This window comes from Phascolarctos cinereus, unplaced genomic scaffold, assembly GCF_003287225.1.
Source record: "Phascolarctos cinereus isolate Bilbo 61053 unplaced genomic scaffold, phaCin_HiC Scaffold_4;HRSCAF=312, whole genome shotgun sequence".
Lineage (NCBI taxonomy): Eukaryota > Metazoa > Chordata > Mammalia > Diprotodontia > Phascolarctidae > Phascolarctos > Phascolarctos cinereus.
In genome coordinates this window covers 653670204-653696602 of record NW_027555847.1, presented here as the reverse complement: position 1 = coordinate 653696602, position 26399 = coordinate 653670204, and the positions used below count along the sequence as shown (strand labels likewise).

General features: G+C 44.8%; 1 protein-coding gene across 1 annotated transcript in view; it reads right to left on the bottom strand.

The window, feature by feature from the left end:
- TONSL (tonsoku like, DNA repair protein) overlaps positions 1 to 23295 on the bottom strand; it is a 33116-nt gene extending 9821 nt beyond the window's left edge. The window contains 22 exon segments of the mRNA XM_020995170.2: positions 11 to 312; positions 3437 to 3515; positions 3647 to 3797; positions 4701 to 4777; positions 5178 to 5956; positions 6457 to 6607; positions 6858 to 7021; positions 7244 to 7316; positions 8284 to 8373; positions 8542 to 8630; positions 10553 to 10751; positions 10984 to 11109; positions 14191 to 14343; positions 14587 to 14732; positions 15431 to 15466; positions 15469 to 15544; positions 15735 to 15906; positions 17897 to 18026; positions 18833 to 19016; positions 19843 to 19985; positions 21223 to 21318; positions 22979 to 23295. Coding sequence (XP_020850829.1) covers positions 11 to 312; positions 3437 to 3515; positions 3647 to 3797; positions 4701 to 4777; positions 5178 to 5956; positions 6457 to 6607; positions 6858 to 7021; positions 7244 to 7316; positions 8284 to 8373; positions 8542 to 8630; positions 10553 to 10751; positions 10984 to 11109; positions 14191 to 14343; positions 14587 to 14732; positions 15431 to 15466; positions 15469 to 15544; positions 15735 to 15906; positions 17897 to 18026; positions 18833 to 19016; positions 19843 to 19985; positions 21223 to 21318; positions 22979 to 23003 — 3441 coding nt within the window. The 5' untranslated portion in view covers positions 23004 to 23295.
- Positions 23296 to 26399: the final 3104 nt, after the last annotated feature.

Genomic DNA, 26399 nt, shown 5'->3' with positions numbered 1-26399 from the left:
AAAGCCTTACCTGGAAGGTGTTGTGGTTTGGGAGGCCAGTAGCAAGATGGTGTAGGCCATCAGTACCCAGGTGGTTAGATGAGAGATCAAGGAGGGTCAAGCCAGGCATGGTGCTAATAGTAGCTAGTAACTCCACAGCTGTATTGTCCTCAAGCCGATTCCCTACCAGGTGTAGCTCCCGGAGTGATGTGTGCAGCTTTAGGGTACGAAGCAATGGCTTAAGCTGGGCTGGACGCAGGGCAAGGGAGCAGGCACTAAATGAGGAGCCTGAGCCCTGCTGTTCCAGAGCCTGGAGAACTAGCTGGTTCTCAGCTAAGGGAGAAGGGGAGGAGATTCACATCACCACATCTGGGGTGGAGTAGGGGAGAAGAGAACAGACTCCTACTGCTGCGTGGTTGGCACTTACCATCTCAGTTTATAATAGCCATAGTTTATATCCATTTTTTATAAAATCCCAGGACTTCTCTGGAGTCTTTAAGAAACAGAAGAACCAGAGTAAACCAGATAAGGCCAAGTCCAAGCTGAGTTGTGTGTTTCCTATCCTTCTCACTCTCACTCTCAAGCACCAACTTTCTCTGCTACGTCTCTAGCTAAGAATCTGAGAGTCAATATGATATAATGGGAAGAATTTCATAGATATCAGTTCCCTCATTTGTAAAATGAGATGATTAGAATACATGACCTCTAAGAGCCCTTCTAGCTTTAAATCTGATTCTATAATCCCTTCCAGATATATTTCCCCCTTTAGGTTCATACCTATGAGACTATAAATTCATAAACAACATTCTCAACTTCCATATCCTGTACCCAAGGCAGGTAGTGAGACTCTATCAGAGAATCAAAATGGAAATATCTTGCAGTTTGAAATAACTTCAGAAGTAATCTAGTATAATTTAGTCCTTAAGAGAAAGCCCCTCTAAAACATACCAAAAGCAAGAATCTAGCTAATACTTGAAGAATTACAGATATCAGAGTTGGGACTTCAGAGGCCATGTCATCCAACCAATATCTGAAGGAGAAATCCCTCTACAATAAACACCTGTTAGTAAGCACAAAAAATACAAAATAATTACTATAGAATGATAAGGGCAGCAATTTTACATATTTGCCTCAGGAACAAAATTAGCTAGTTCAGCCTCTGTACCCCTCCAAAGAGGGCATTCAATCTTTGCTCTAAGACCTGCTATGATGGAGAAGCCATTACCTCCCAATGCAATACATTCCACTTTGGGATAACTCTAATATGTTAGGAAATTTTTACTCACATTAGTTCTAAATTTGTCTCTTCGTCACTTTTACTTATCATTCTAGCTCTGCCCTCTGGGAACAAGACCATTTCTTTTTCCATTCTCCAAAAGCCAAGACAAGATTTCCCCTCTTCAAAATCTCCAAATCCTTTTGGTTTGTTACATTAACTATGTAAAGAGACAACAGGTTCTCTCTTCTGTTTGTTCAGCTACCTATCCATCCTCATCCTCACTGACTACTAACGCTACTGCCTCTCACATATTCCTGGGAGGCAGCTTTGTAGAGTAGAAAAGACTCTAAGTCATTAACACTTAGCTTCTTGGTTCACAGTGCAGTTGGCTTATTTGAGATGAAAACCAATTTAATTTCTTATGCCAACCTATAATATATTGAAACCATGATGGGGAAAATCATGATGTGGAAGGGATAACTGCAGTCAGTTTGGGCCAACTTAGAATATAAGTCCCTTTTTGGTAGTTTTGGGAAAGGGAGCTCAGACTGACATTCCAGGAATAACGGCCAACACAGACATGAGGCTAGTCCAGGAGAACTGCCCAAAGGGGTTTGGATGGCCTCACAGTAAATCTAAAGTAAAGGTGTCTCTGCCCATTTGGTTAAAAGGCATATTTTGCTCTCTCTCCTTTCCTACACATTCCTATAGGGAATACTCAAAATCTACAAAAAGGGTCCTTAACTCCCTATTCTATAAAGTTAAATTCCTTGGCCTGGCATTTAAGGTCTCCTGTATTCTGGCCTTAACCTACTGTTCTAGCCTTATCTGCTATTATCCCTCAATATGCCTCTCTTGCCCCCAGTTCAATCAGGCTGGTTTCTAATACACGATATTTACTCTTCCCAGCCTAGCAGCTTTACTTCCCTTACTTCTGCTTTTCAGTTCTTTTTTATGGGTTGTCTTCCCCATGTTAGAATGTAAACTGCTTCAGAGCAGGGACTGTCATTCTGCCTGTAACTGGGATTGGTACAAACATTTGGTGACTTGATTTGTTGACTGGTTGCTCACCACCCTCCACCCTCCAACCTGTCCAAATCCTATGGACCCTTCAAGGTCTGCCCCCTAATGGAAGCCTCCCCACCCTGCCCGTACCTTGAGCATGCGTGCACCCCCCCTACACCCCCTCCCCTGAACATTTGTTACACTTAAGAGTTGGCACTGTACCACTGAACATCTGGTCAGATCTTGTGTTGTTCTCTTTTTCATCTGTGGCTCTTTTCTTCCCAAGCTGAGTTTCCTGAGAAGCTATGGAGGGGTGGGGAACTTGCATTCTTGAGGCCACATATAGCCCTCTAGGACCTCAAGTGCGGCCCTTTGACCGAATCCAAACTTCACAGAACAAATCTCTTTAATAAAAGGATTTGTTCTGTAAAACTTAGATTCTATCAAAAGACCAAACCCAAGGACCTATAAGGCCACAGGTTCCCCACCCCTATGCTATAGCTTTCCCTTTTCTATCCCCTCCACCCCCTTGCTAAGTTCAGACCAACTACTACAACAGGTGCAGTAGAAGTGGGCTGGGTCTCTAGAAATAGGACCCTTATGGGGATCCCCATTCCCACTGGACTACCTGAGTGGTATTGACAAATCATTTCTCTTCTCTGATTTTTCTCATGTGTATTATGAGGGGGCTGAAATAGATAAGTCTTTAAAGTTCTTTCCAGTTCTAAATTGGAACTATATAATTTGTTGCCTGAGGGATCCCCATACCTCCTCTCCACACCCCCTTCACCTCCCAACACTTGTATAAAGGGTTTCTAGGGAGCAAACAGCCAAGGAATTGAATCTGCCTGCTCTCAGTAATAAGTCAGAAAAGGTACCCCCTTCACACCCTAGGGCTGACTTGCCTCCTCTGAACAGAAGCCAGGGATCTCCACGAGGAATGGGTGGAGAAATGAGGTGAGGTATAAATGATATTGATAAAGTGATAATAGGAAACTACAGCTTAAGCAATAGTCAAATGCTTGAGCCTCCACAGCAGTGGCCAGAGCCTCTGCTCCTGCCCTGTCTTCCACAAATCAGGGAGGCCTCACTAAATAGCTCCCACTGGCTAACTTTCCACCACCTTCCTCACTCCCTGCCCCTAGCAGTAAACGGAGCTGAGGAGACTCCACCATCTCTGCCATTAAACAGGAGTCCTAGGTACTCCTGGTTGGCCTCCTGCTGACTCCTTACCTTCCCTCAGGCTTTGACAAACCTTTTGGTACCGGTCAGTCAAGGATGTTAGGTCACAGGAGATCACTTCAGCCAGCACCTGGAACAGAGGTGATTTGTTAGTTCGTGGGCCCTATTCTGCTAGGGGAACTCCTTCTAGGTATCTGTGCAGAGAGAAAAGAATGGTCCAAGTCATTTGAAGAATAAGCAGACTTTTCCAACCTCTCTTACCTCCTCATTGCTCTGCAGGACATCAGTGATGAGGTCTTCAGGGGCTAGCAGGGCTCCCTCCTTTTTCAAGGTAAGCCAGGTTAGCAGCCCACATGTCTGGTAGTATCTCTGAGATGCCTGTTCTGCCAGCCATGACACAGGGCGCCTTTCACTGCCACCAGGGAAGAATAGATAAGGCGTCTATGGAATCACTGTCCCTCCCCTCCCCGTGATCCATACTTCCCTCTGAGGTGGGAAGAATATAAATTCTTCAATAGGGGATCTTCAGAAACTGCAGTTTTCAACAAATCTACTGAATTATGTGCTCAAAACAAGGGAATGAGGACCCTTTAGTCTATGCTCCTTCAACACTTACAAATCCTACTTCTCTATTCTGCCAAAATTCACATACAGAAACTAGAAGTGATTCCCCCCATACTAGCCTGCTTCCCCCCAAAATGGAAAGGACAGTGCTGACAGTTTGTAGAATGAAGTTCAACTGGGAGCCAGAAGACTTGGGTTCTCTTCTTTATTTTCAGCTACATATGATGTTAGGCAAGACACCTCATCTTTATCACCTTAGGCCTATCTCCTTCTCCATTAAAGGAGGAGACAGATCCTGCATCTGGCCCCTGAAGACATTTTCTGTCATAGTTTCTCTTTATCTTCTCAGGACTCCTAGACATTCTTCCTCTTTTCAGGGATTCCCAAGTGCCAAATACCTCAGCATGGCACCTGATCCCTTCATAGGCTTCTCTACCTAGTCAACCATACTTCCTATCATCCCAGCAAAAACCTATCTGCTCCAGCCAGGCTGGCTTCTTCATTGTCCCACCCCAGGTTCACTCCAGCCCAATCTCCTCATTTCCAATTCTAAATGCCAGCCCACATCCCGCCTCCTCCAAAACTGCTTCCTAATGAGAGAGGAAGCTCCCCAAAGACAAGGACCATTTCTGTTATTCCTTTGGTACCTCCAAGAAAGACCTGAGCACAGAGTGGGTGGCCAGTAAATAGCTGACCTGAAATGAATGACAAGAAGCTTAGGGGAAAAGCAGACGGGGGGCTGACTCCTTACCTCTGGGGAACTGGAATAAGGAAAACATTATCTTGTACCCGAACCCGGACCCGGATGGGTGGGGGTGCAGCTGAACACTGTAGGAAGGAGGGAAAGGAAAATAAGGGTAAATGAGGTTTTGGGTTAACACCTCCCAAGTCTGTCCGGGAGAAAGGATCCTAATGCTCCCAGAATATAGACTCAGAACATGCAGTTACCTTGAGGGTGGCGTCTTGTTTGGCCTATACCTGAACAATAATCCCTTTTATAAAACTGCTAGTGAGCAATCATCTAGCTTCCGCTGGAGGACCATCAGTGACAAGAAACTAACTCCCAAGGTGACTCATTTTACTTTTGGATAGCCCTAATTGTTAGGAAGTTTTTATTTAGCATCCCTCGGTATAGTGTTTGTCTTGCCTCCTCCCAAGGTCAGGGGATGTTCCCAAGGTCAGAGATTATCTACCCCAATCTCTCCCCAAGAGTTCCTGGCTCACTCACTGGCAGGTATCCTGCTGAGGGGCTCTCTTCACTGGCACCTGAAACCCTGGAGACAGAGGGGTTTTCTTCTGTTAAGTTACTGCTCCCACTGGTTCTGCCCAGCACTGTCCTGTCCACAACGTGAGTGAGTCGGCTCTGTCGGGAACGGGGTTTAGAATTTGGGCAGATAGTTTCACCATCACTATCTGGGCCAGATGGGCAATCTGATTCATGGTCTGGGACACAGTGGCTCCTCTTGCGACGGACACAGCGGGACTCTATATCATCCTCCAGCCAGTCTCCATCCAAATATTCTTCCTCAGGAATGAGGGCTGCCTGGACCACAGGTGTCTCACTTGGCCCTTTGGCTGTGGTCTTGAACGGACACCGGACCTGGGCACTGCCTACGCCACGGACAGCTGCCTGATACACAGCCCGGCTGGCAGATGCCACAGCTGCATCTGTCCTCTCAGGGGAGCACAGTGTTGCTCCTCCTCCCCGCTGCCCCAAGTTGAGGAGTCTTGGCCTCTTCTTAGCTGGCTGGAATGGGACCAAATCATCGTCCCCTTCAGAGATATTGGCCTTATCTCCAACCTGATAATTCTGTGGCCTGGTGATATCCAGTCCTTGTTCTGGGGAGGTTAAGGGCTTGTAAAGAGACCTGTTCTGGAGAAGGGGATGCTGGGCCTCTGATATGGTCAGGAAATGGGAAGACCGGGGGGGGCTGGAAGAGGGGGAAGTCTCAGGGTCAAACAGAGGATTGGTCTGGATGGTTTGGGGAGTAGGAGAGCCTTGGGATGCTGCAGGAGGAAAGGAAAATAGTTGTGAGAAGTCAAAGCTGGCCTCCCACACAACCTATCCCATGGGCCTATAAAAGGTATAGGAATAGATTTGTATTTATGTATTTATGATTTCACTGATAAAGAGAACTCTCAGATAAAGAAACCTTTTCTACCAATGCAAGTTGGCATCTTCTCTGCAATTTATACTCTTAAAGAACTGTTTAGAACACTGAGAAATTAAGCAACTTGCTCAGGATCACACACATAGTGGGTATCAGAGCGAAAGCTTGAAACAGTTTCACCTTTCTGGCGCTGGGAACTGCTCTCTATTCATTATACCCTAAATATCAAGCAGAACCTACGCAGGGACCCAGTTGTATTCAGGATCTATCTATGACGGAGGTGATGAAGTTCCCTGAGCTAAGAGTCCCTAGCTCCATGGGAGTGAGTTGTCATGCTGAAATAAGGGACAGAGAGAACCTCCAGGAAATCCCCTGGGGGAGGGCTACTCTGCTCACTTTGGCCTACTGAAGCTTTCCGATGCAGTTTTTCCATAGCCGTTTGCTGCAGCAACTTTTCCGTAGATTGGGCTTTCTGACGTGTTTCCTGATCCAGGTCCCTGCCATAGAGTTTCAACCACTGCCGGAGGGTCTCTCGGGGGCTGTGACCCTACAGAGGTGATAAAAGCAAATATCAGTCCTTTGTCTTGAATATCATAGTTGCTCGAACCCTGGAGTCCCAGAGAAGAACCCTCAGTTCTTACTCTTCCACCACCTTGCTCACAGATACCCTCATTTCCAAATCATGAGTGACCTCCCTATTTGTAAAGGAGAGCTGCACTCTGGATTCCTCTCCCCATAACACTATATCCCACAATAGAAACAAAGGAGCCTACCCTCCCCACCCCAACCCCCCTTACCTTGCTGTTTTTTGCAGTGACTGATGCTCCCCTCTCTATTAGCAGCTCAGCCACCTCAAAATGGCCACAGTTGAGGGCATCATGAAGAGGAGTGATGCCCTCACAGCCTGGGCCCCCAGGATCATCCACTGCAGCACCATGGTCCAGCAGGAATCGAACAATCTCTAAGGGCCCCAAAGCACCCAGACAACTATAGTCACTAGCTGATCAGAAGCTTCACTAAGTCCCCAGTTCAGATCCTCATTTTGAGTTCCAGGTTCCCCTCCTCTCAGCTCACTCCCTCCCATCCATCTTGATTCTTTATTCACAGTTTCCTGCACTTCCCCTAGCCCAGCCCTGTTTCCTCTCACTCCATCTTGTGCTCACCCAAACCCTTCCCCCCTCACCTAAATGGCCATGGTTGCAGGCTTCATGTAATGGGGTCCAGCCACAGTAGTCTCGGGGATTCAGAGGATGACCCTATGATGAAAGAAACAGAAGACCCAGAGTACGACTCTGGAATCAGAACCCAGACCACACCCCAAGAGCCAAAAGCAAGCACCCTAGCTCTTTAGCTCTTTAACAAGTTACCTACTCAACACACAAAGGAGCTTCCTGACCCTTGAAAGTATTCTAAATTCTACAATAATTTCAGACAGATAGAGTAGGAAACTTTAGGAATCAAGGGCCAGGGGGCCTAATGTTAGTCACTTCACTGCTGACCCACAGGCCTTTGTTGTCTGTCTAAACAGTGAAAATTACCAAAAGGAAAACAATTACTGCAGGCATGGGAGCATCACCTATCAGCAACATACCTGGATCCTGTCCCTTTAAGCACCCAGGCTAACACCACCTGCCTGAGAAAAACTACTTAGGGTATCAATAATAGGGAGCTAAACTTCTCCTCAGCTCATTGGAGTTCAATGATGTGAATGTAGTTCTATTAGCTTTAAGAGAAGAACCTTAATTCCATTTACACATGTGGTCATTTTGATCACGTACAGAACATAACTCCAGTCAAAACTCTCCCCCTGTCCCAGCCACTGATCCTACCGAAGCCCTAGCCATAGACTTATCTCTGACTGACTCCCCAAACCTGGCCTAACCACTGTGCACACTGCTAGTTTAAAAAGGCAATCGGGGTGTGTGTGGGTAGATGGTTCTATACAGATCACGCTGCCCTTAGATTCCATGTCCTACTAACAGGGTACTGGATCACAGCACAGCTTTCACCAACAAAAGGGTCGTGTCTCATACCTCCATTACAGAGCCCTACCCCCCTGCGGGACCCAGGAATTATGGTATACATGAACTGGACCAAATCTATGGCTCCCAAGATGGACAACGGGACAAGGATGGTAAGGAAAGTTCTATCTAAATCTCCGTGGGAATACTGCTGTATCTGATTCTACCCCTGGTTCTTCCTTCTAAAGGGCCTGAGTCATACCTGCTCCACAAGGTCACGGACTCGGCGCTGCTGCCCATCAATACAAGCTCGATGCAGCATTGTCTCCCCCATATCGTTTCGTCGATTCCACTGTGGAGAATCCACCAAATGGGGGGAGCAATGGAGAGAGAATGTACACATGTCAGAGGTGGAGAGGGGAGAAAAGGAGGAAGGAAACTTGGGCTACAATACAATGAGGGCACAGGGAATGTGATGTCTGAAAGTTGGCGGCTACCCCTATCCTTTCACTAGACCTACCTTATTTACTTTTCGGCGACCAGGGCCAGTCTGTCCGTAGCTCTCCATTTCTTCCTCTCCCAACTGTCGACTGCCACCATCTTCATTCTCTGGAACAATCAAAATGGGTAACTCATCCACCTTGGGCTGGCAGCTACCTGGACACATGGTCCTAGATTATAAGCCTAGATTGTGCCCAATAGCCTCTCCCACATTCCCAAAATGCCTTTTCCACTTGTTTGACACTGTGTGCAGATGCTACAAGCTCATGACTAGCTAGACAACTTCTGAGGATCTTTCTAACTCTAATCTTGTGATCCTATGGCTAAACAAGTCTCTCGTGTTTTCTCAGATCTAGTTACTGTGTCCTGTCTCATGCATCAAATCAACAAACATTTATTGAGCCTCTACTAGGTTCTTTACAAGGTGCTAAGTGAAATACAAGATGAATGAGATACAGGTCCTGCCACTATGGAGTCTTGTAAAGGAAAGAGAAAGGTACACAAAAAAGAGGAAAAAACAAAAAGAAAAACATAAATCTTCGGAAGGCAAGATATACAAAGGGCCATAAAAGAGGTACAGATAAAAGTGCTATAGAAATGAAGAGAAGAGATCCCTTACAGCTGGGGGAAGATGAAGGAAAGCTTCATGGATAAGTTGGTATTGGAGCTAAGTCTTTAAGGATAGGGAATGATTTCTGACCAGCAGAAAAGGATGGAAGGGCAGGCTAGGCACAGGTATAGTGCATAAGAGCAGATTCAGAGACTAGCACATAGTCTAACTTGGCAAGAGCACAGGGAGTATATGAGGGAGCAATGGAATCTAAGGCTGGAAAGACAAAATGAGACCAAATAATTCAAAGAAAATGGGAAGTCACCGAAGATTTATGAGAAAATGGGGTAGTTAGATTAGATGGCCTCAGAGGTCTCTCCCAACTTCAGATCTACAATTTTCTGAGTCTATGACTGTAAGAAGGGTGATATGAAGCTGTACTTTCAGAAGATTAATCTGGCAGAGTGGAAAAATTGAAAAGGAAAATAATGGAGACAAAGAGACTGGTTAAGAGGGCTTAGCAATTCCTAACAAGGGCTAAAGAAAGTGGACTTCTGACTTCTTCCCCTTTAATGTCCTCTCTCTGAGATTACTTCCAATTTATCCTGTATTTATCTTGTTTGTAGGTAGCTGTTTACAGCTTTTCTCCCCCATTAGAATGTGAGCTCCATGAGAGCAGGGACTGTTTTTTCTTTTCTTTGTATCCCTAGGGCTTAGTGTAGCACCTGGCAACAGTAAGTGCTTAGTAAATGCTTGACTGCCTAAATAAACTAGGTGAGAGGGGTGGGAATGAAAAGGAAGAGAAGGAAGCCAAAGACATTTCAAAGGTAAAGATTTGGTAATTAGTTGGATGGAGGCGGCAAAAGAGATGAAGTGAGAGAAAACTGGAAGCCTGAATACAAAGATATTAATATCATTCATCAAATGGAGAAGTCAAGCAACAGAGTAAGTTCTGGATGAAGAGTTACATTTTGTACATGTTGAAATAGAAATTCAGGTCTCAAGCTAGAGAAAGAGATCAAAGCTGGAGCTTAAGTATGGCAGCTGAAAACCTAGACAGTGGATAAGATCACCAAGAAAGAGCAGAGAGAAGAGGGCCAGAGGAAGAGGAAGCCTAAAGGAAATAAGCCACACGCTCGCTAATCCTTACAAGAAGAACAAAGCCATCTACATCCCTTGTTCCAAAAACGGCCCAGAAAGGAAGCCTATACCAGTGGGCACTTAATCAAGAACGTGATAAGAACTCACCAACCGATGCACTATGCATTTTTAAGCACTTTCTTTGTGCCTCGCCTTGTACTAGGCAGGCCTGAGTACAAAGGAAGGCAACAGTACCTGTCACTAGTTTTAAGCTGAGCTGTGTTGACAGTAAGAAGGCTGACCAGAGCAACAGAAAGAGCTGGAATTCTACAGCAGCCTGTGGCCAAGGTTTCCTAAGGCTTTCTGACTGAATTCCTGATAACCTTGGGCATTCACTCACCACTTTCTGAGAGTTCCACCTCACTGTCCTCCAAGGCCTCACTGTTTTCTAGCTCCTCTTCCTCCTCTTCTTCAGTGATATCATTGGATGGGCTCCAGCCTTCTGTACGGCTCAGCTCCTGCAGCTTGGAACTGGTGTTGGGGGCTTCCAGGGGTTGGTGTTTCAGCTGTACAGTGTGGAGGTGCTGCAAGACCTGCCGCTGGAGAATGTAATTGGGATCAGAGACCATGACTCACACACTCTGAGAAAAATCCATGACAATTAGGGAGGTGAGGATTGGGAGGGTCAGGACTTCCTAACAAAATCTGTCTGGAAAAGCATGACGGGTAAGAATCTTAAGGAAGGACCCCAAAAGTAAAATTGGAAAGTATTGTCAAGTGAAAAAGGAACTCCACAGAGTCCAGGGAGGTGGGGCTGTATGCAGATCTCACCTGTAGCCAAGGCTTCTTGGCCTCCTGCGAACAGCAGAGGGCACTCTGGAAACATGGTTCCAGCTTCTCATAGGGCTCACCAGCCTCTTCCTTGGATAGGGCAATGTTCAACCAGGTCTTTGCCTCCTAGGAACATGGAAGAGAGAAAAAGAGATGGGTCCCAGCAAACTCACCACCAGCTATGCCCACACAACTCCCAAGACAAGAACTGGCTTATGACCCCAAGTAACTTTTTATATCTTCCTTTCTGTTACCTACATTGAGGAAAGGCATCCCTAAGATAGTCATCATTTATACCAGTGGCTGTATGCTACCCATGTTATAATTTCTCCCCTCTCTATCCATCTAAATGATATTCCTAAAGCACAGATCTGACAATGTCACTCACCTATAGCTTCCTTTAGGATAATTAGTTAATAAACATATATTAAGTGCCTGCTCTGTGCCAACCACTGTGCTAAGTGCTGGGGATACAAAGAAAGGCAAAAGATAGTCCCTACTCTCAAGGAACTCACAGTCTCATGGAAGAAACAGCATGAAAACTACGTACAAACAAGATATACATAGGATAAAATGGAAATAATCAACAGAGAAGGTACTAGAATTAAGGGGGATTAGGAAAGGCTTCTTGTAGAAGATGGGATTTTAGCTGCGACTACAAGGAAACCAAGGAGGCAAGAAGGCAGAGGTGAAGAGAGATAGAATTCCAATCATGGGAGAAAGTCAGAGAAAATGCCTGGAGTTGGGAGATGGGAATATTTTGTTAAGGAATAGCAAGGAGGCCAGTATTACTGGATCAAAGAGTACATTGGGGGCCAGGGGTGGATATGAAACTGAAAAGGTAGTGGGAAGACCAGGTTATGAAGAGTTCTGAATACCAAACAGAAAATTTTATTTTTGATCCTGGAGGTAATAGGGAGCCACTGGAGTTTACTGAACAGGGGGAGGGGATGACATGGTCACCTGCACTTTAAGAAGAGAGCACTTTGATGGCTAAGTGCATCTGGAGTGAGGAGAAACTTGTGGCAAGCTGACCAACCAACAGACTACTACAATAATCCAAGTGTAAGATGAAATCAAAAGGTCTTGACAACAACTTGGATGTAGGGGATGAGAGAGAGAGGTGTCGTGGATGATGCCTAGGTTTCAAGCCTGGGTGACTAGGACAAGGTAGTACCCTCAATAGTACTAAAGAAGTTAGAAAGAAAAGAGGGTTTTTTGGGGGAAAAGTGAGTTTAGTTTTGGACGTGTTGAGTTTAAGATATCTACAGGACATCCAGTTCAAGATGTCTATTTAGGCAGTTAAAGATGTGAGACTGGAGGTCAGCAAAGAGGTTAGGGTTAGACAAATAGATTTGAAAACTATCAGCATAGGAGAGGATGTGGAAAAACTGGGACACTGATGAACGATTGGTGTAGTTGTGAACTGGTTCGATCATTCTGGAGAACAATTTGGAACTATGCCTAAAGGGTTAGAAACCTATGTATACCCTTTGACCCAGCAACAACACTACTAGGTCTGTCTCCCAAAGAGATCAAAGAAAAGAGAAAAGGACTTATCTATAAAAAAAATATTTACAGCAGCCGTTTTTGTGGTGACAAAAAATTGGAAACTGAGGGGATGCCCATCAATTGGTGAATGGCTGGACAAATTGTGCTGTAAGAAATGATGAATAGGATGGTTTCAGAAAAACCTGGGAAGACTTAAATGAACTGATAAAGAGTAAAGTGAACAGAACCAGGAGAACATTATACACAGTACAATCAATATTGTAAGAATGATCCAATTGTGAAAGACTTAGCTACTCTGATCAAGATAATGATCCAAAAAAAAAAATCCAAAGAAAAAATGCCATCCACCTCAAGAAAGAGAACTGATGAACTCTGAGGGCACACTGAAGCATAGTATTTTTTTACTTTATTATTCTTGGGGATTTTTTTGTGCTTTTTTTTTGCAACACAGCTAATATGGAAATATGTCTTATATGACTTTACATGTATAATTGACATCATATTGCTTGCCTTCTCAATAGGTGAGAGAGGGGAAGCAGGAAGAGAATTTGGAATTCAAAATTTTAAAAAATGAATGTTAGAAAATTATTAGCATAGAGATGATAAGTGAATTCATGGGACCAGATGACATCAATCAAAATAGAATAGAGGGAGAAGGAATAGGACAGAACCCCATGGGACACCCACAGTTAGTGGATGTAACCTGCTTGAATCAGATCCAGCAAAGGAGACTGAGAAGGAGCTGTGGAGAAGGTGATCAGCAGTTTCAAAGGTGGAAAAGAGGTCAAGAAAGATGAACACTAAGAAAAGGTCATTAAATTTGGCAATTAAGTGATCATTAGTAACTTTAGAGAGAATAACTCTGGTTGAATGATACAAGTTTGAAGCCAGACAGTAGAAAGTTACAGAAAGCTAGAGGATAGGAAGTGGAAGTGTCTTCTGTTTTCTCAAGGAGTTTAGCCACAAAAAGGAGGATAGATATGGGAGAATAACTACCAGAGATAGATGATCAAGTGGGGGATTTTTGAGGATGCGGAAGACATGGGCATGTTTGTAGGCAACAGGGAAAAACAGCTGGTAAACTGGAAGAGATTAAAGATAAGAGTGAAGATGATAGAAGGGGCAATTTGCTGAAGAAAGAGGGATGGAATGGGATCACTTGTATACATAGAAGAATTTATTTATATATAAGCTCACATATATGTATTCATACACACACACACACACACACACACATATACACATCTTATATGCACACATGTGTGTTCTCCCATTAGAATACAAACTCACTGAGGGCAGGGAAGTTTTTGTTTTCCTCTTTATACCCCTAGAACCTGTATAAAAATTATTGATACAAGAAAACAAAAGACTCTGCCTCTACCCTGAAATACCTTCTGGTGTAATGAGAGAGACAAACTTATCATAGTATTAGGTATATTATAAATATGGAACATAGTGTTAACAAATGTTTTTTGACTTGTTTTGGAGGGCTCCTCGGTCTCAAGAGAGTTATGGCCTTGTTTAGGAAAAAAATATACAAAAGAACATGTAGCCAAGTGTAAGACCAACTACAAGTGGACCAAGTGTTGGAGAGATGGGGCTCAATGGAATCAGTCAGGGTCAATAAAACAAGGAGGTTCCTTGGAGAAGTGGGGGAAGAGACTCAAGTCTGAAGAAGAGAGAGGGGTAGTTTACCTCTAGAGGGTTGCCTTTCCGTAACCTCAACTCCTCCTCATAGTGCTCCACGGCCTGACTGTAGTTCTTCAGGTCACCAAAGGTGGCAGCCAGTGAGACATGAATGACAGCCAACTCCTGCTTTGGTATCTTCAAAGATTTGGCAAACTGCAACTGGAAGGGAGCAGCCCCAGTAAGGAGAAGTCTTCTCTGATCCCTCATCCATAGTTTTCCAACTCCCTCCTGATTTTTCTTAGCCTTGGACCATTCTTCAACTCAACTGGGTTCACCCTCCCACATGGTACATCCTGGAAGGCTTCTTGAAGAAAGCCCATCCCTAAAAAGGAATGTGCCCTGATACAATGGAAAGGTGAACTCCACCCCCTCAACTCCAGCTTGCAGGGGGCACTCCCTTACCTGTTTCTGGTAGGCCTCAGCAGCCTTCGGGAAGTCTCCAGATTTAGAGAACAGGTCCCCAAGCTGTTCACAGATGCCCAAGGCTTCATGCAGGTCACTGTGCTCAGCCTCCTCCAGCTTTTGCTGCAGACTCACCACTTTTAGCACTGCTTGGATATGTGGTAGATGGAGAACCCAGAAAGTGAGATGTTATAATAAAGGCTCATATTTTTCAAAATTTTCTTACATGATACTTCAATAACCCTATGAAGTTGCTTGTGCAGGTATTATTGCTCCTATTTTACAGATGGAAAAAAAGTTAGCACTGATGTAGTTCATTAAGCATTTCTGTCACAAGAGCCCTGTGAAGTAGGCAGTGGAGGTATTATTGCCCCCATTTTGTAGACGTTAACAGACTCAGAAAGAAAATGACACAGCCAAGTCCACATAGACGGTGGCAGAGTCAAGACTCAAAGTCAAATTAAATCAGGAGCTCATTCCACTGCACAATACTGCCCCCTTAAGAAAGGGCAACACATCATCATCATCATCATCATCTATCCACTAATCATTTGCCTGTCTTGGAAGTAGCCAAAGCATCTATTACCACACTGATTTTACCTGCCCAAGGCCACATATGTATTAAATGTCAGAGACAGACTCAGAACCATGGCCTTTTGATTCCTCATACAGTGCACTTTCCACTACACTATGAGGCTTCTCTAGCAAGTGAGAACTAGGACTAGGATCTAGGTTTCTTGTTTTCCAAAGTACTCTAATATATTGTGTTACCAGGTCAGAAATCTGAAGGGGAAGGAAGGAGCCCCGCCCAGTACCCCTGGAAGCAATCCAATTCAAGCCTCACCATACTTGAGGCTTCTGCAGATTGTATGCCGCTGCCGGGCTGCTGGGACCCTAGCCTATAGGCCTTCTTTAGGGCCCTCTTGGCGGCCACAAAATCCCCCAAGTCCTGGAGGATCTGAAGAATAAAGGAAGAAAATGTTCAAATCCTTATCCCGGTTAGTACCTCACCCTTCCCTAAGGTATCCCTAAGAAAGACCATGGGGACAGAGCAACTAAACTGTCCTATGGTCTCCGAAAGACATGACGCCCACAGGCATCAGACCATGGACTAGGGCAGAAATGGGACCTAACACAGTGTTGATTACCTGGGCGACAACAACACAACACTCGCTTTCCATGAACTTCCTCTTCATGACTCGGGCACATTCCCGTGCTCCCTCCAAGCAACGCATGGCCTTTGAGTGCTGCCCACCCCGCCAGTGAATAGTGCCCAGGTTGTACCGAGCACGAAAAAGGTCCTCATGTAGGTGATTTTGCCTGTAATCAGGAAGAAAGGAAGATTCAGAGGCATTAAAAAAATCTTCCTACTCTGCTCAACCCTCCACAGCTCAAACCACACAAGATAGCTGCTGTTTGGCCATACTCTATACTCCATACAACCTGGACTACTCTGTCCCGATGCACCTTGTGCTTTCCTGCCTCTAGGACTCTGCTCATGCTATTTCCTCTCCCATATAAAAATTTCCTTTTTAAATTATGGACTTGCCAAACACTGAACAAACCTCTCAGGATACAAAGAACAGAAAATGAGGACTGTATATGAAACTATGAACTTCTATTATGTACAGATTTTTTTTTAAGATTATGAGCTCCTCAAAAGCAGGAGCTTTCATTTGCTTTTCTATCTAGAGCTCATAGCACAGTGAGAAGCACATAGTTGGCACTTAATAAATGCTTGTTGAGGGGCAGCTAGGTGGCACAGTGGACAGAACACTGGCCCTGGATTCAGGAGAACCTGAGTTCAAATCCAACCTTGGACATATAACACTTACTAGCTGTGTGACCCTGCCTAAGTCACTTAACCCCATTGCCTAGACCAAAAAAAAAATAAATGCTTATTGAATGACAAATGTATATTAAATTTAACATGGCTGATAGTAACAAAATTGTTCTGTTTGCCTGTGTCCCTTTCCAAACATCCTCCTTCTGTTCTTTTTTGTGTATTTTTTGTTTTTCATTGCTGTTTTTTTCATCTCTCTCTCTCTCTCTCTTTTGGCCACTCTTCACCTCCCTAAATAGAAGCCATCCCTTGTAATAAATAAGTATAGTCAAACAAAACTAATTCAGGTATTGGCCATATCTGAAAACTTACATCTTGTTCTATACCTCTAGTCCTCCACTTCTTCACTCACTGAATTACTATCTTTCCTTTAAAGCCCAGCCAAATGCTACCTCTTCTAGTAAGCTGACACCTGGACATCAATAACAATCTTCCCCATTAGACCTCACATCATACTTTGCTCTATACCTTCCTAATACACTTATCGTGTAATATAGTGTAATACACTTCTCGGTGTTTGTACTTTATTCCCCTAATTTAAAAATCTTACCTAAACCCTGTCATCCTAATGCCTAGCACAATGCTCTGAAGGCAATAATGTTTATTGAAATAAACTGCTTCACAAAAGGTGTTTTTTTGGTATGTGTGTATATATCCTTATTCCTTCTTTAAGGCAGAGCCCCCATGAGCCAGGTTTATCTTCACCAAACTGGAGTTTCTTTAGGGCAAGGGCTATGTCAAGAGAATGCTCAGTCAGAGCTGTTTCACTGACCAGTCTCAAATCCTGAGGCAGGGAGTGCAACCCTTTGTTAAGACTCAACAAGTCCACTTCTGAGGTGGGACAGGGTCAAAAGAGGGAATAGAATAAACAGAGGGCAGGACAGCACGAAGGGAAATACAGTTAGTTTTTTACAACATGACTACTGTGGAAATTTTTGCATGACGACACATGCATAACCTGTATGGAGTTGCTTGCCATATCAAGAAGGGTAGGTGAGAAGGGAGGAAGTGAGAGAATTTGGAACCCAAAGTTTTAAAAACAAATGTTACAAATTATTTTTTACATGCAACTGGGAAATAAGATATACAGGTAATGGGATATAGAAATCTATCCTGCCCTACAGGAAAATAGAAGAAGGGGATAAGAGAAGGGAGGGGTGATAGAAGGGAGGATAGATTAGGGGAAGGGGTATTCAGAATGCACCTCATCTTGGGGTGGGGGGAGGGGAGAAAATTTGGAACTCAAAATGTTGTGGAAGTGAATGTAGAAAACTAAAAATAAATAAATTAATAAAATTTTTTAAAAAATAGATGACCTTTTAAAGAAATTTAGAAGAAACAAGAATCAACAAGTCCCCTCTTAAAGGAATGATTCCCCAACTGTCCCAATCTCTGGAGAGTCTACTTTTAAGTACCCAATTCACAGGATTGGGCTGGCAGAAGGGACCCTAGGAATAAGAGACTTACTCAGAAAGAAAGATGCTCTTCTTGATATAGTCACTACACAGGGCTGGCTGCTTCAGACTATCAAAGGTAAGGCCCAAGTTGAGGTAGAGACGAGTCCTCATCTCACTCAATTCCTGCTGGGTCAGGACTCCTAAAAGAAATCCCCCAACCCAGGCCTTCAGTGGCTCTGTCCATTCTCCTCCCAAGGTCTCCAATTTACTCTGCCCATTTTTCAAACACCCAGTATGATCTCTACTTCCTTTCCTCAACACACTTTTACCACTGATCTCTTTGGGATCACCCCTGCAAGAAAAAAAAATGAGGCACTGGAAAACTTTAAATTTCATTTGCATTTGGTGATGGAAAGTAGGGCTATGTTTCCCTTCTTAGAAGAGAGGCTCAAAAAACTTTAAAAAAGAAAAAAGAAGAAGAGAGGCTCCACAAGTCTCCCCCATCAGACCAGGGACTCTTCAAGAGCAGGGGCTAGATCTTTTCTCTAAGGTCAGGAGTTTTAACAAGCATGGAGACTATTTCTCCACCTCAAATGAAGGGTTCACTGAGGGCAGAGGCAATATATATATACTTCATTATAATTTTCAAGGGCTTTGTACAAGGCTCTCAATTCCCACTTGGGAAATAGAAATTTCTTTCTGCCTGACTCAAGGGACAATGAAACCAGTGAGTCTCTTCTAATAGCTACCTTTCCAAGGTCAAGTATCTAGAGGCTGAGGTAGGTCATTCTTACAGACCCAGGAAGCTGAAGAATGTTACCAAACTAGGGAGACTGATGTCACCCTGGTTCATAGCTAGAGAACAGGTCAGGATCCTAAAGCATTTCCTCTGCCCTACATCTTACAAAGCTGGATGATGGATAAACAGGTGCTCTTTCTGTCTCGATCTCTACCTTGGAACAGAAGGTAGCCCTCCCCTCTCTTTGCTATTCTCAGGGGAACTCACTCTCTAACTTCTCATCCACTATTGCCAAGCTCTTCTCAAAGGCAGTCTGGGCCTGCAGGAGCGCATCAACTGATTGGCTGTGGTCATAGCTGGCCAGATAAGTTCTGCCAATGGTTGCCCAGGCCCTCTGCTGCTCAATGTAGCTGGACAAGGACTCTGCTAGCTCCAGATGACGATGCTGGTGCTAAGGATAAATTGAGACAATCAATTGTAAGTTGTCACATACATATACACACAGAGCCATCACTCAAATGTTCACCTCCCCAAACAAAAAATGTATAGCAATAAAAGGCCAGAAATTCTTCAGTTCCCACAACTTCCTCCTCCCTTCTAGAAACCTTATTCAAGTCAACAAGTATTTGAGTACCTGCTATGTGCAAGGACCTATGCTAGGATAAGTTCAGCTTATCCTGATAGCCTTGATCACTCTAGCAACTGAATGGGGATAAAAAAAGGGCCCTATGTTAATATCTCATCAACTATATAACATATGTGAAAAAGAAAAAAAGGGCCAAGGTTAGAAAGGTTTCTTCATTGCCTAGTATAGGCGAAGATGTGTTGGACCAAGGAGTTCCAATTCTAATAACTTACTTTGTAAACTTGAGCAAGTCCCTTCCTTTCTCTAGATCTCAAATTGGACTGAATGACTGAGGGCCCTTCTGGTTTTGAATATATAACTTTAATATCATAGTCAGTTCCAATGCTTAGTACATATTACATGCCAATCAGCAACTGGTGATTACGCCCCAACTCAACAGGTTATAGACTAGCTAATCATTTCCTCATTGTAGGGGAAGGCATAGTCACTTCCCAAAAGAAAAGTGATGTCTCTTTGTCTCATCCCAAGCACTCTCCAAGGTGAGGAGTGGCTACTGGTATGACACTTCAAGCATAGGTTAAGTACTTGCTGAGAGCTCTATGTTGAAGTGGTGGGGGGAGCAGAAGTAGGGACAGGGGATCACTTTATGCTTTCCACCTATCGGCCTCTCAAAGAGGGGCTCCCACCATACCTTCAGGGCAGCTGTGTAATCCTCCAGCTCTGCCAGCCGCTCACCAATTTTTCGATGGGCCACAGCACATCCCAGCACATCCCCAGTGATTTCCAGAAGATGAAGCTCCTGTTGGTGTTCAGCCAATGCTTCCCTGTAGCTGCCTGGATCAGCCCAGGGAAAAGGAGAGCCACTGTCAAGCTGGGGTGAGGGAAAGGAAGCAGGATCCACAAAAGGACAGATGATGCTTATAGTCAAGGGTGCAGCCCCATCCATCTGACACCACAATACTCAGGAAGCAAGACAAGATCTCATATGGGTTCACTTCACCTTAGATCTGGCCCATCACCTTCTCTAGTTCTCCCCAGCTTCCAAAAGGCTCAATAGAGAACAGGGAGAATCATTGCCTACTTACAGCACTCTTCATAGTCATGATGGCCCTTTCAGGCTTTGGGCCAAATACAAACTGACAAAAACCCCTGGCTGGTCTGTTCTGCTGAGTTCCTCCCTCAAACTATCTAGGGGCTCCCCCTTATTCTCTTACTTCAAGCCTCTGCTCATTGGCCAAGATGCCTACAGATGCCCACTTCCTCTTGTTCCTTATTCCCAGTCCTTCCTTTCTTCTACATCACTGCCACGTCCTCCAGGAAGCACTCACCAAGCCATCAGCCTAATACCTGGTCTTTTCCTTGTTCAGTACTCCATTATGATTACTGTATGAAATAGTTACTGATTCTGTTTATTATATACTGATTCTATTTACTTAGACCATGGAACCTCTAAAGGTGGGGCTGTCTTCTTCAAGGAACACCCCAAATTCATGGGATAACTTCCCCATTAGACCCATAGCTCTATAAGGGTATGGCTATGTTTTTCCACCATTCATGGAATCAATCTTCCTTCCTTCCTTAATAATTAAACCTGTCCAAAAGTGGCACACGCTGCTTCAGGATGTAGTGGGTTTCTCATCACTGAAGGTATTTAAGCAGAGGCTGAATGTCTACTTGTCTAGGATGTTGTAGAGCAAATTCCTGTCTCGGTAAGGGTTGCCCTGAATCACCTCCAAGTCACCTTCTAACATTGTGATTCTATCCATCATTGTATCCCAAGACTCCAAATCAAACTTGGTTCTGAGTCCACTAGGAAAGTCATCCCTGACTCCCTGACTCTCGACTTGCACCAAAACTGTCAGCCTGAAACTCCAAGGAAAGGCCAGAAAGAAAGATGTGTCTATTTTCCCTCATATACCCAGGATTGTCTGTAGGAGGAACTTAGCTGTGAAAAGAGGTTATCTATTTCTGCCTCTCCATTTGGCAGGAAGGGATAGTCTGAGAACCCAAACTATCATGTTCCACCCCCTCCCTTAAGGGTGGTGACTTGACTGTCTAAAGCAATACTTACCATGGCTAGCCAAAATCTCCCCCAGCTGATTGCAGAGCACAGCCTCCTCCTTCAGCTGTCCACTCTTCTGGGCCTTGGCCTTGGCCTTCTTTAATTCTAGGGGAGATGACTGAAAGCCTCAAAGATGGCCCCCACCACCCATCCCTAAGGGAGCTAGGTGGCTCAGTGGACTGAGGACTGGACTGAGTCAGGAAGATCTAAGTTCAAATTCAGTCTCAGACTTCTCAGACCATCTCCCTAGTGAGCACTGAGAAGACACTGTACCTCTCTGAGCCTCAACTTCTCCATTTGTTAAATGGGTATAACAATACTTGTTTTTACCTAATAAAAAGGATTGTTACGAGTACAAAATGAGAAAATATACATGTGACACTTTGTAAACTTTAAAGTACATAAATGGTAGTCATTACTATTATTTTCAATATCCATTGTATTTTGTTTTTATGCCCCTACATTTCTCAATATATCCCTTCACCAGTCCTCTATTATAGAGGCATCTCTTATAGCAAAGACATTGAATAGCTATGTGAGTCTGGGGAAGTCACTTAACCTATGTTTGCCTCAGTTTGATCACCTGTAAAATAGAGAAAATAATAGCACCTACATCCTAGGTTTATTGTGAGGATAAAACGAGAGAGTATTTGTAAAGCATTTTGTAAACTTTAAAGCACTGTGTAAATACTAGCTATTATTACTATGAAGTGTTGGAGGAGTTAAACCCAGGTTTCTGGAAGGACTATTTACATTATATAACATTGTCTCATGCAATGCTTCCTACTTCTATTGCACTTCTTATGCAATATCATGTATTGTATTGACCTGGGTTGGTCCGAAGGAACCCTGACACAGGGGATCTGTCCTACTGGAAGGGTGGACAGGACAAAAAGGAGATGATTTGGAGAATCACTAGGGAAGTGGTCTGAGAAGACTTGGGCTGGTCAGGAATGCTCCAGGCAGACATAAGAAGGACGATGACCTGAGGGAGAGGATGGTGCTGGTCTGTGAGGAGCATGAGGAGCCATAAGAGGTTATGTTTGATATTCTAAGGAAACATGAAGGATGAGGTTCTGAAGGTCATGAACAGGGAGAGGAGGGGAAAGTGTCAGGGAAATGCCGACCCGCCACCCATGGCATGACAGAGAGGACAAGAGGGGAAAGATCTAAGTGGATATAGGGGTATGGCTAGAAGGGAAATGGGGAAGACAGGTCAGAGGGAACTAAGTCGGAGAGGACATAGAGAAAGTGAATGAGAAAGTAGAGAAGGTTAGTAGGGAGGACAAGTTAAAAGGAAGAAAGTGGGTGTAGGGGACAGAGAAGTGAGGGGCAGGAGACAGTGAATAGGTTGGAACAATGGGGAAATGAGTAGGGGGAGGGGCAAGAGGGTGGAAGTGAGGGGGGCGCAGGGGGAAGTGAATGGGGGGGGACATGGAGAAGGTGAGTGAGGGGGCTCGGGGGAAGTGGGGGGGGACACAGGAGAAGCGAGTGGCCGGGACATGGAGAAGGTGAGTGGGGGTGTTCGGGGGGAGTGAAGGGGGGGGACTCGAGGGAAGTGAGTGGGGGGCCTCGGGAAGTGAGGGCACAGTGAAGAAGTGATATTGAGACAGAAGGAGGGTCTGAGGTGGTATGGGTGGGGGGCAGGTGGGAAAGAGAGTGAGGTGACAGAGGAGGAAGGTACGAGGGCCAGGAAACGACCTGGACGGGAAGATGATGTCTCGCAGGCCTACGACCCCGCCCTTGCCCACTCCCCTTCACTCACGGCGAACCTCCCGTTCCTCGCTCATGTCCCAGCCACCCCGTCAGCGAGTCAAGGTTGCTGCCTCACCGGCGGCGGCGGCGGCGGCGGCGGCGGCAGCAGCAGCAGCAGCAGCAGCAATATACTAGACCGGCTTCCGCCGCTGCCTTGGCTTCCCGCGCTCTGGCGGCGGCCCCGCCTCCGTGCGCGCGCAGCTCCGCCATTGGTTCGCAGGCTCCCTCCCCCCGCCCCCCAACGGAACTTCACGGAGCCTGGAGGGCGTGGTCACTCCCCAACAGCCCGGGCCTGTCCGCTTTGAGCTCTGCCTCCTGCGACCCAAAGTTCTAGCGAATAAGGCCCCTAGGCATTCTGGGAATGACAACGGGCCCCAGGAGAACCGCAAGGTGTGCCGGGAATCGTCCGAACCCGTGGACGAGTCACAATGCATTCTGGAGATTGTAGTCCGAAATGAGAGAATCGAAAGCCAAGGTGGAAATTGTATTTTGAACAGGGAGAAATGAAGAAAGCACGCTGGGGATTGTAGGTATCAGTTTTCTAGGAAAATAATTCTGAGCTTCGCCTCAAACGGGCCAACCCTCAGTCTCCTAGGGAAGTTCATAGTGACAGGGAGGTATACTCCTCATTAGAATAAAAGGGGATAGGGGCATCTAGATGGCGCAGTAGATAGAACACCGGCCCTGGAGTCAAGGGGACCTGAGTTCAAATTGTCCTCAGATTTGATACTCACTATCTATGTGACCTGGGCAAGTCACTTAACACCGATTGCATCGCAAAAAAAAAAAAAGAGACAGCTCAGAGAGGGTAATTAACCTTCCTAAGGTCACAGAGCAAAACTGAAAGATTCAGCAGGAAGCTGGTTCCCCAAGCTTGGACCCAAGGAGGAATTAATTAGAAGAATGGCCATTCTCCTTATTTGCAAAGGTGGAGGACCAGGACCGTAGGTGTGTAAAGTCGCATATCGTGCCAGACTTGGTTACTATGTTTTCACTTTGATTGATTTTTCTTACATTCTTTGTTATAAGTTAGGGCTGTCAGGTGGTGGTGGGGGGAATGTATTGAGAAATAAAGATGATATAAAACCAAAAGAAATGAATAACGATTTTTATTAAAAGAACCTGGGTCTCCTGACCCCCTCAAAGCAGCTAGAAGCATAGCGGATAGAGCAGGCCTGGAGTCAGTAAGACACGTGTTCAAATCCAGTCTCAGACACTAGCTGTGATCCTGATAAAGTCACTTAAATGCTCTGCCTCAGTTTCCTCACCTCTAAAATGAGGATAATAATATCCCCTACCTCTCAGAGTTTTCATGAGGCTCAAATGAGTTAATAATTGTACAGCACTTAGCACAGTGCCTGGCACATAGGGTTGTTCAGTTGTGTCTGACTTTGGGGTTTTCTTGGCAAAAGATACTGGAGTGGTTCGCTATTTCCTTCTCCAGCTCATTTTACAGATGAGGAAACAAGAAAACAGGGTGAAGTGACTTGCCCACGGTTACACAGCTTGTTAAGTGTCTGAGGCCACATTTGAAGGCAGGGTGATGAGCCTTCCTGATTCCAGGCCTGGCACTCTATGCACTGCAGCGCCACCTAGCTGCCCTCTGGCACACAGCAGGTGCATAATAAATGTTAGCTATTCTTATTAAGATGGCCCATGGTCTAAGCGAATCCTAGACTTAGAATCAGAGGGATCTAAGTTCAAATCCTATCTCAGACACTAGCTGTACGACCCTAGGCGAATCACTGAACCTCCTTCAGCTTGGGTTTCCCCAGTTATAAAATGGAGATAACAGCACCTATCTCAACAGCATGGTTGTGAATAACAGCCATAAAGCACTTTGAAAGCCTCAAAACACTATATAAATGCTAGCTGGCTACTGAGGCTCCCCTAACCCAACTGAAAAAAGAGCTAAGCTCCCTATTCCTCTTCTGTTTTTTGTTGAAAGGGGAGATGAAGAGATACTCCACTGGGAGAGCAGGGATGGAGGCAACTTACTCCAGGGATCTTCCTTTGAGTCACTACCTCACTCTTAGGCTCTTAAAACTCTGCCCGGAAGAATCCTTTCCATAAGACTCTGAGCCTCCTTTAGGGCCACAAATGGGAATTTACTCAGCAAATACTCAGGTCTCCCTTGGACATGGTATGTAATGGAGCTCCCTAAAAGTAGAAAGTAGCCATATATACCATCCCATTGATTAATTCCCTCTTTAGATGCCCTCGCAGCTAATGGATATACATACTCATTGGACTACCTTGGGTAAGCCTCTGGGTCTCCCTCAGCTATCCTGTAAAATGGAAATTTAAGGGGCAAGTAGGTGGCATAGTGGATAGAACACCGGCTGCGGATTCAGGAGGCCCTGAGTTCAAATTCGACCTCAGACACATAACACAGCTAATGTGACCCTGGGCAAGTCACTTAACCCCACTGCCTAGACCAAAAAAATAAAAAGGAAATTTAAAAAGGCTTTGTTGACATAAAGGTCCAAAATGAGATGGAAGTAGAGTCAGAGTATAGGTAGCTGACCCTCTTTCTTTACTTTCCAGAGCAGGGCAGTAGCTTCGAAGAGGTAAGGGACCCTGGGAAGGTTTACTCTTAAAATTCTCTTTGCCTTCTCTTTCAGCCCCCAACTTTTCACCAATTAGAAACTGACTTGGGTGAACCAGCTCTTCTTTCAAAATACAAATGAAAGAGAGGAATGAATCCATTAGTTATTTTGCTTATTATTCAACTGCTGCCAATATTGAGACTTCAAAGTTTACCACTGAACTCACTAAAATTCAAGTCCCTTCATCAAAGACTGCTTAACACCCTCTCTACATGCAACTCTAACTGGTTTGGTATTTTAGAAGTGAAGTCAAGTACTGCTAACAGCCAAGATGCTCTTCACAGCACATGGAAGAGTAGGTGGACAGCAAAGAGAAAAAAAAAATCTTACAAAGCCCAAACTTTCAGGGCCAATTAGTGTCCAAGCTCCATAGATGTCAATCTTTGCCAAGTATGACCTGATAATACCCAGCCCAGAAAAAAAATACTCAATGATGACCTTTGATCAAATGAGGGTTAATATTATATTGGTGTGTTCTGAGGCAGGAAGGGGAGGAGCCTTGAAAGGGAGGGATGAAGAAGAGTGGGAGAAGTGGGGTGGTAATAGAACTGAGTTCAAATTCCACCTTAGACACTAACTGTAGATGCCAACATGGTATAAAGAGAATTTTGGATTTGGAGTAAGAAGTCTGAGTTCAAATCACAGCTCTTATGTATATTGCCTATGTGACCTCAGGCAAGTCATTTCCTCTGTCTAGAGAGGCCTCAGTTTTCTCATCTGCAACACAGAGTAGGAGAACAGCTGACCTCCAAGTCTCCTCTAGCTATAAATCTGTGACCATAGCCAAAATTATTTAATCTTCTATTAATCAGTGTTTAACAG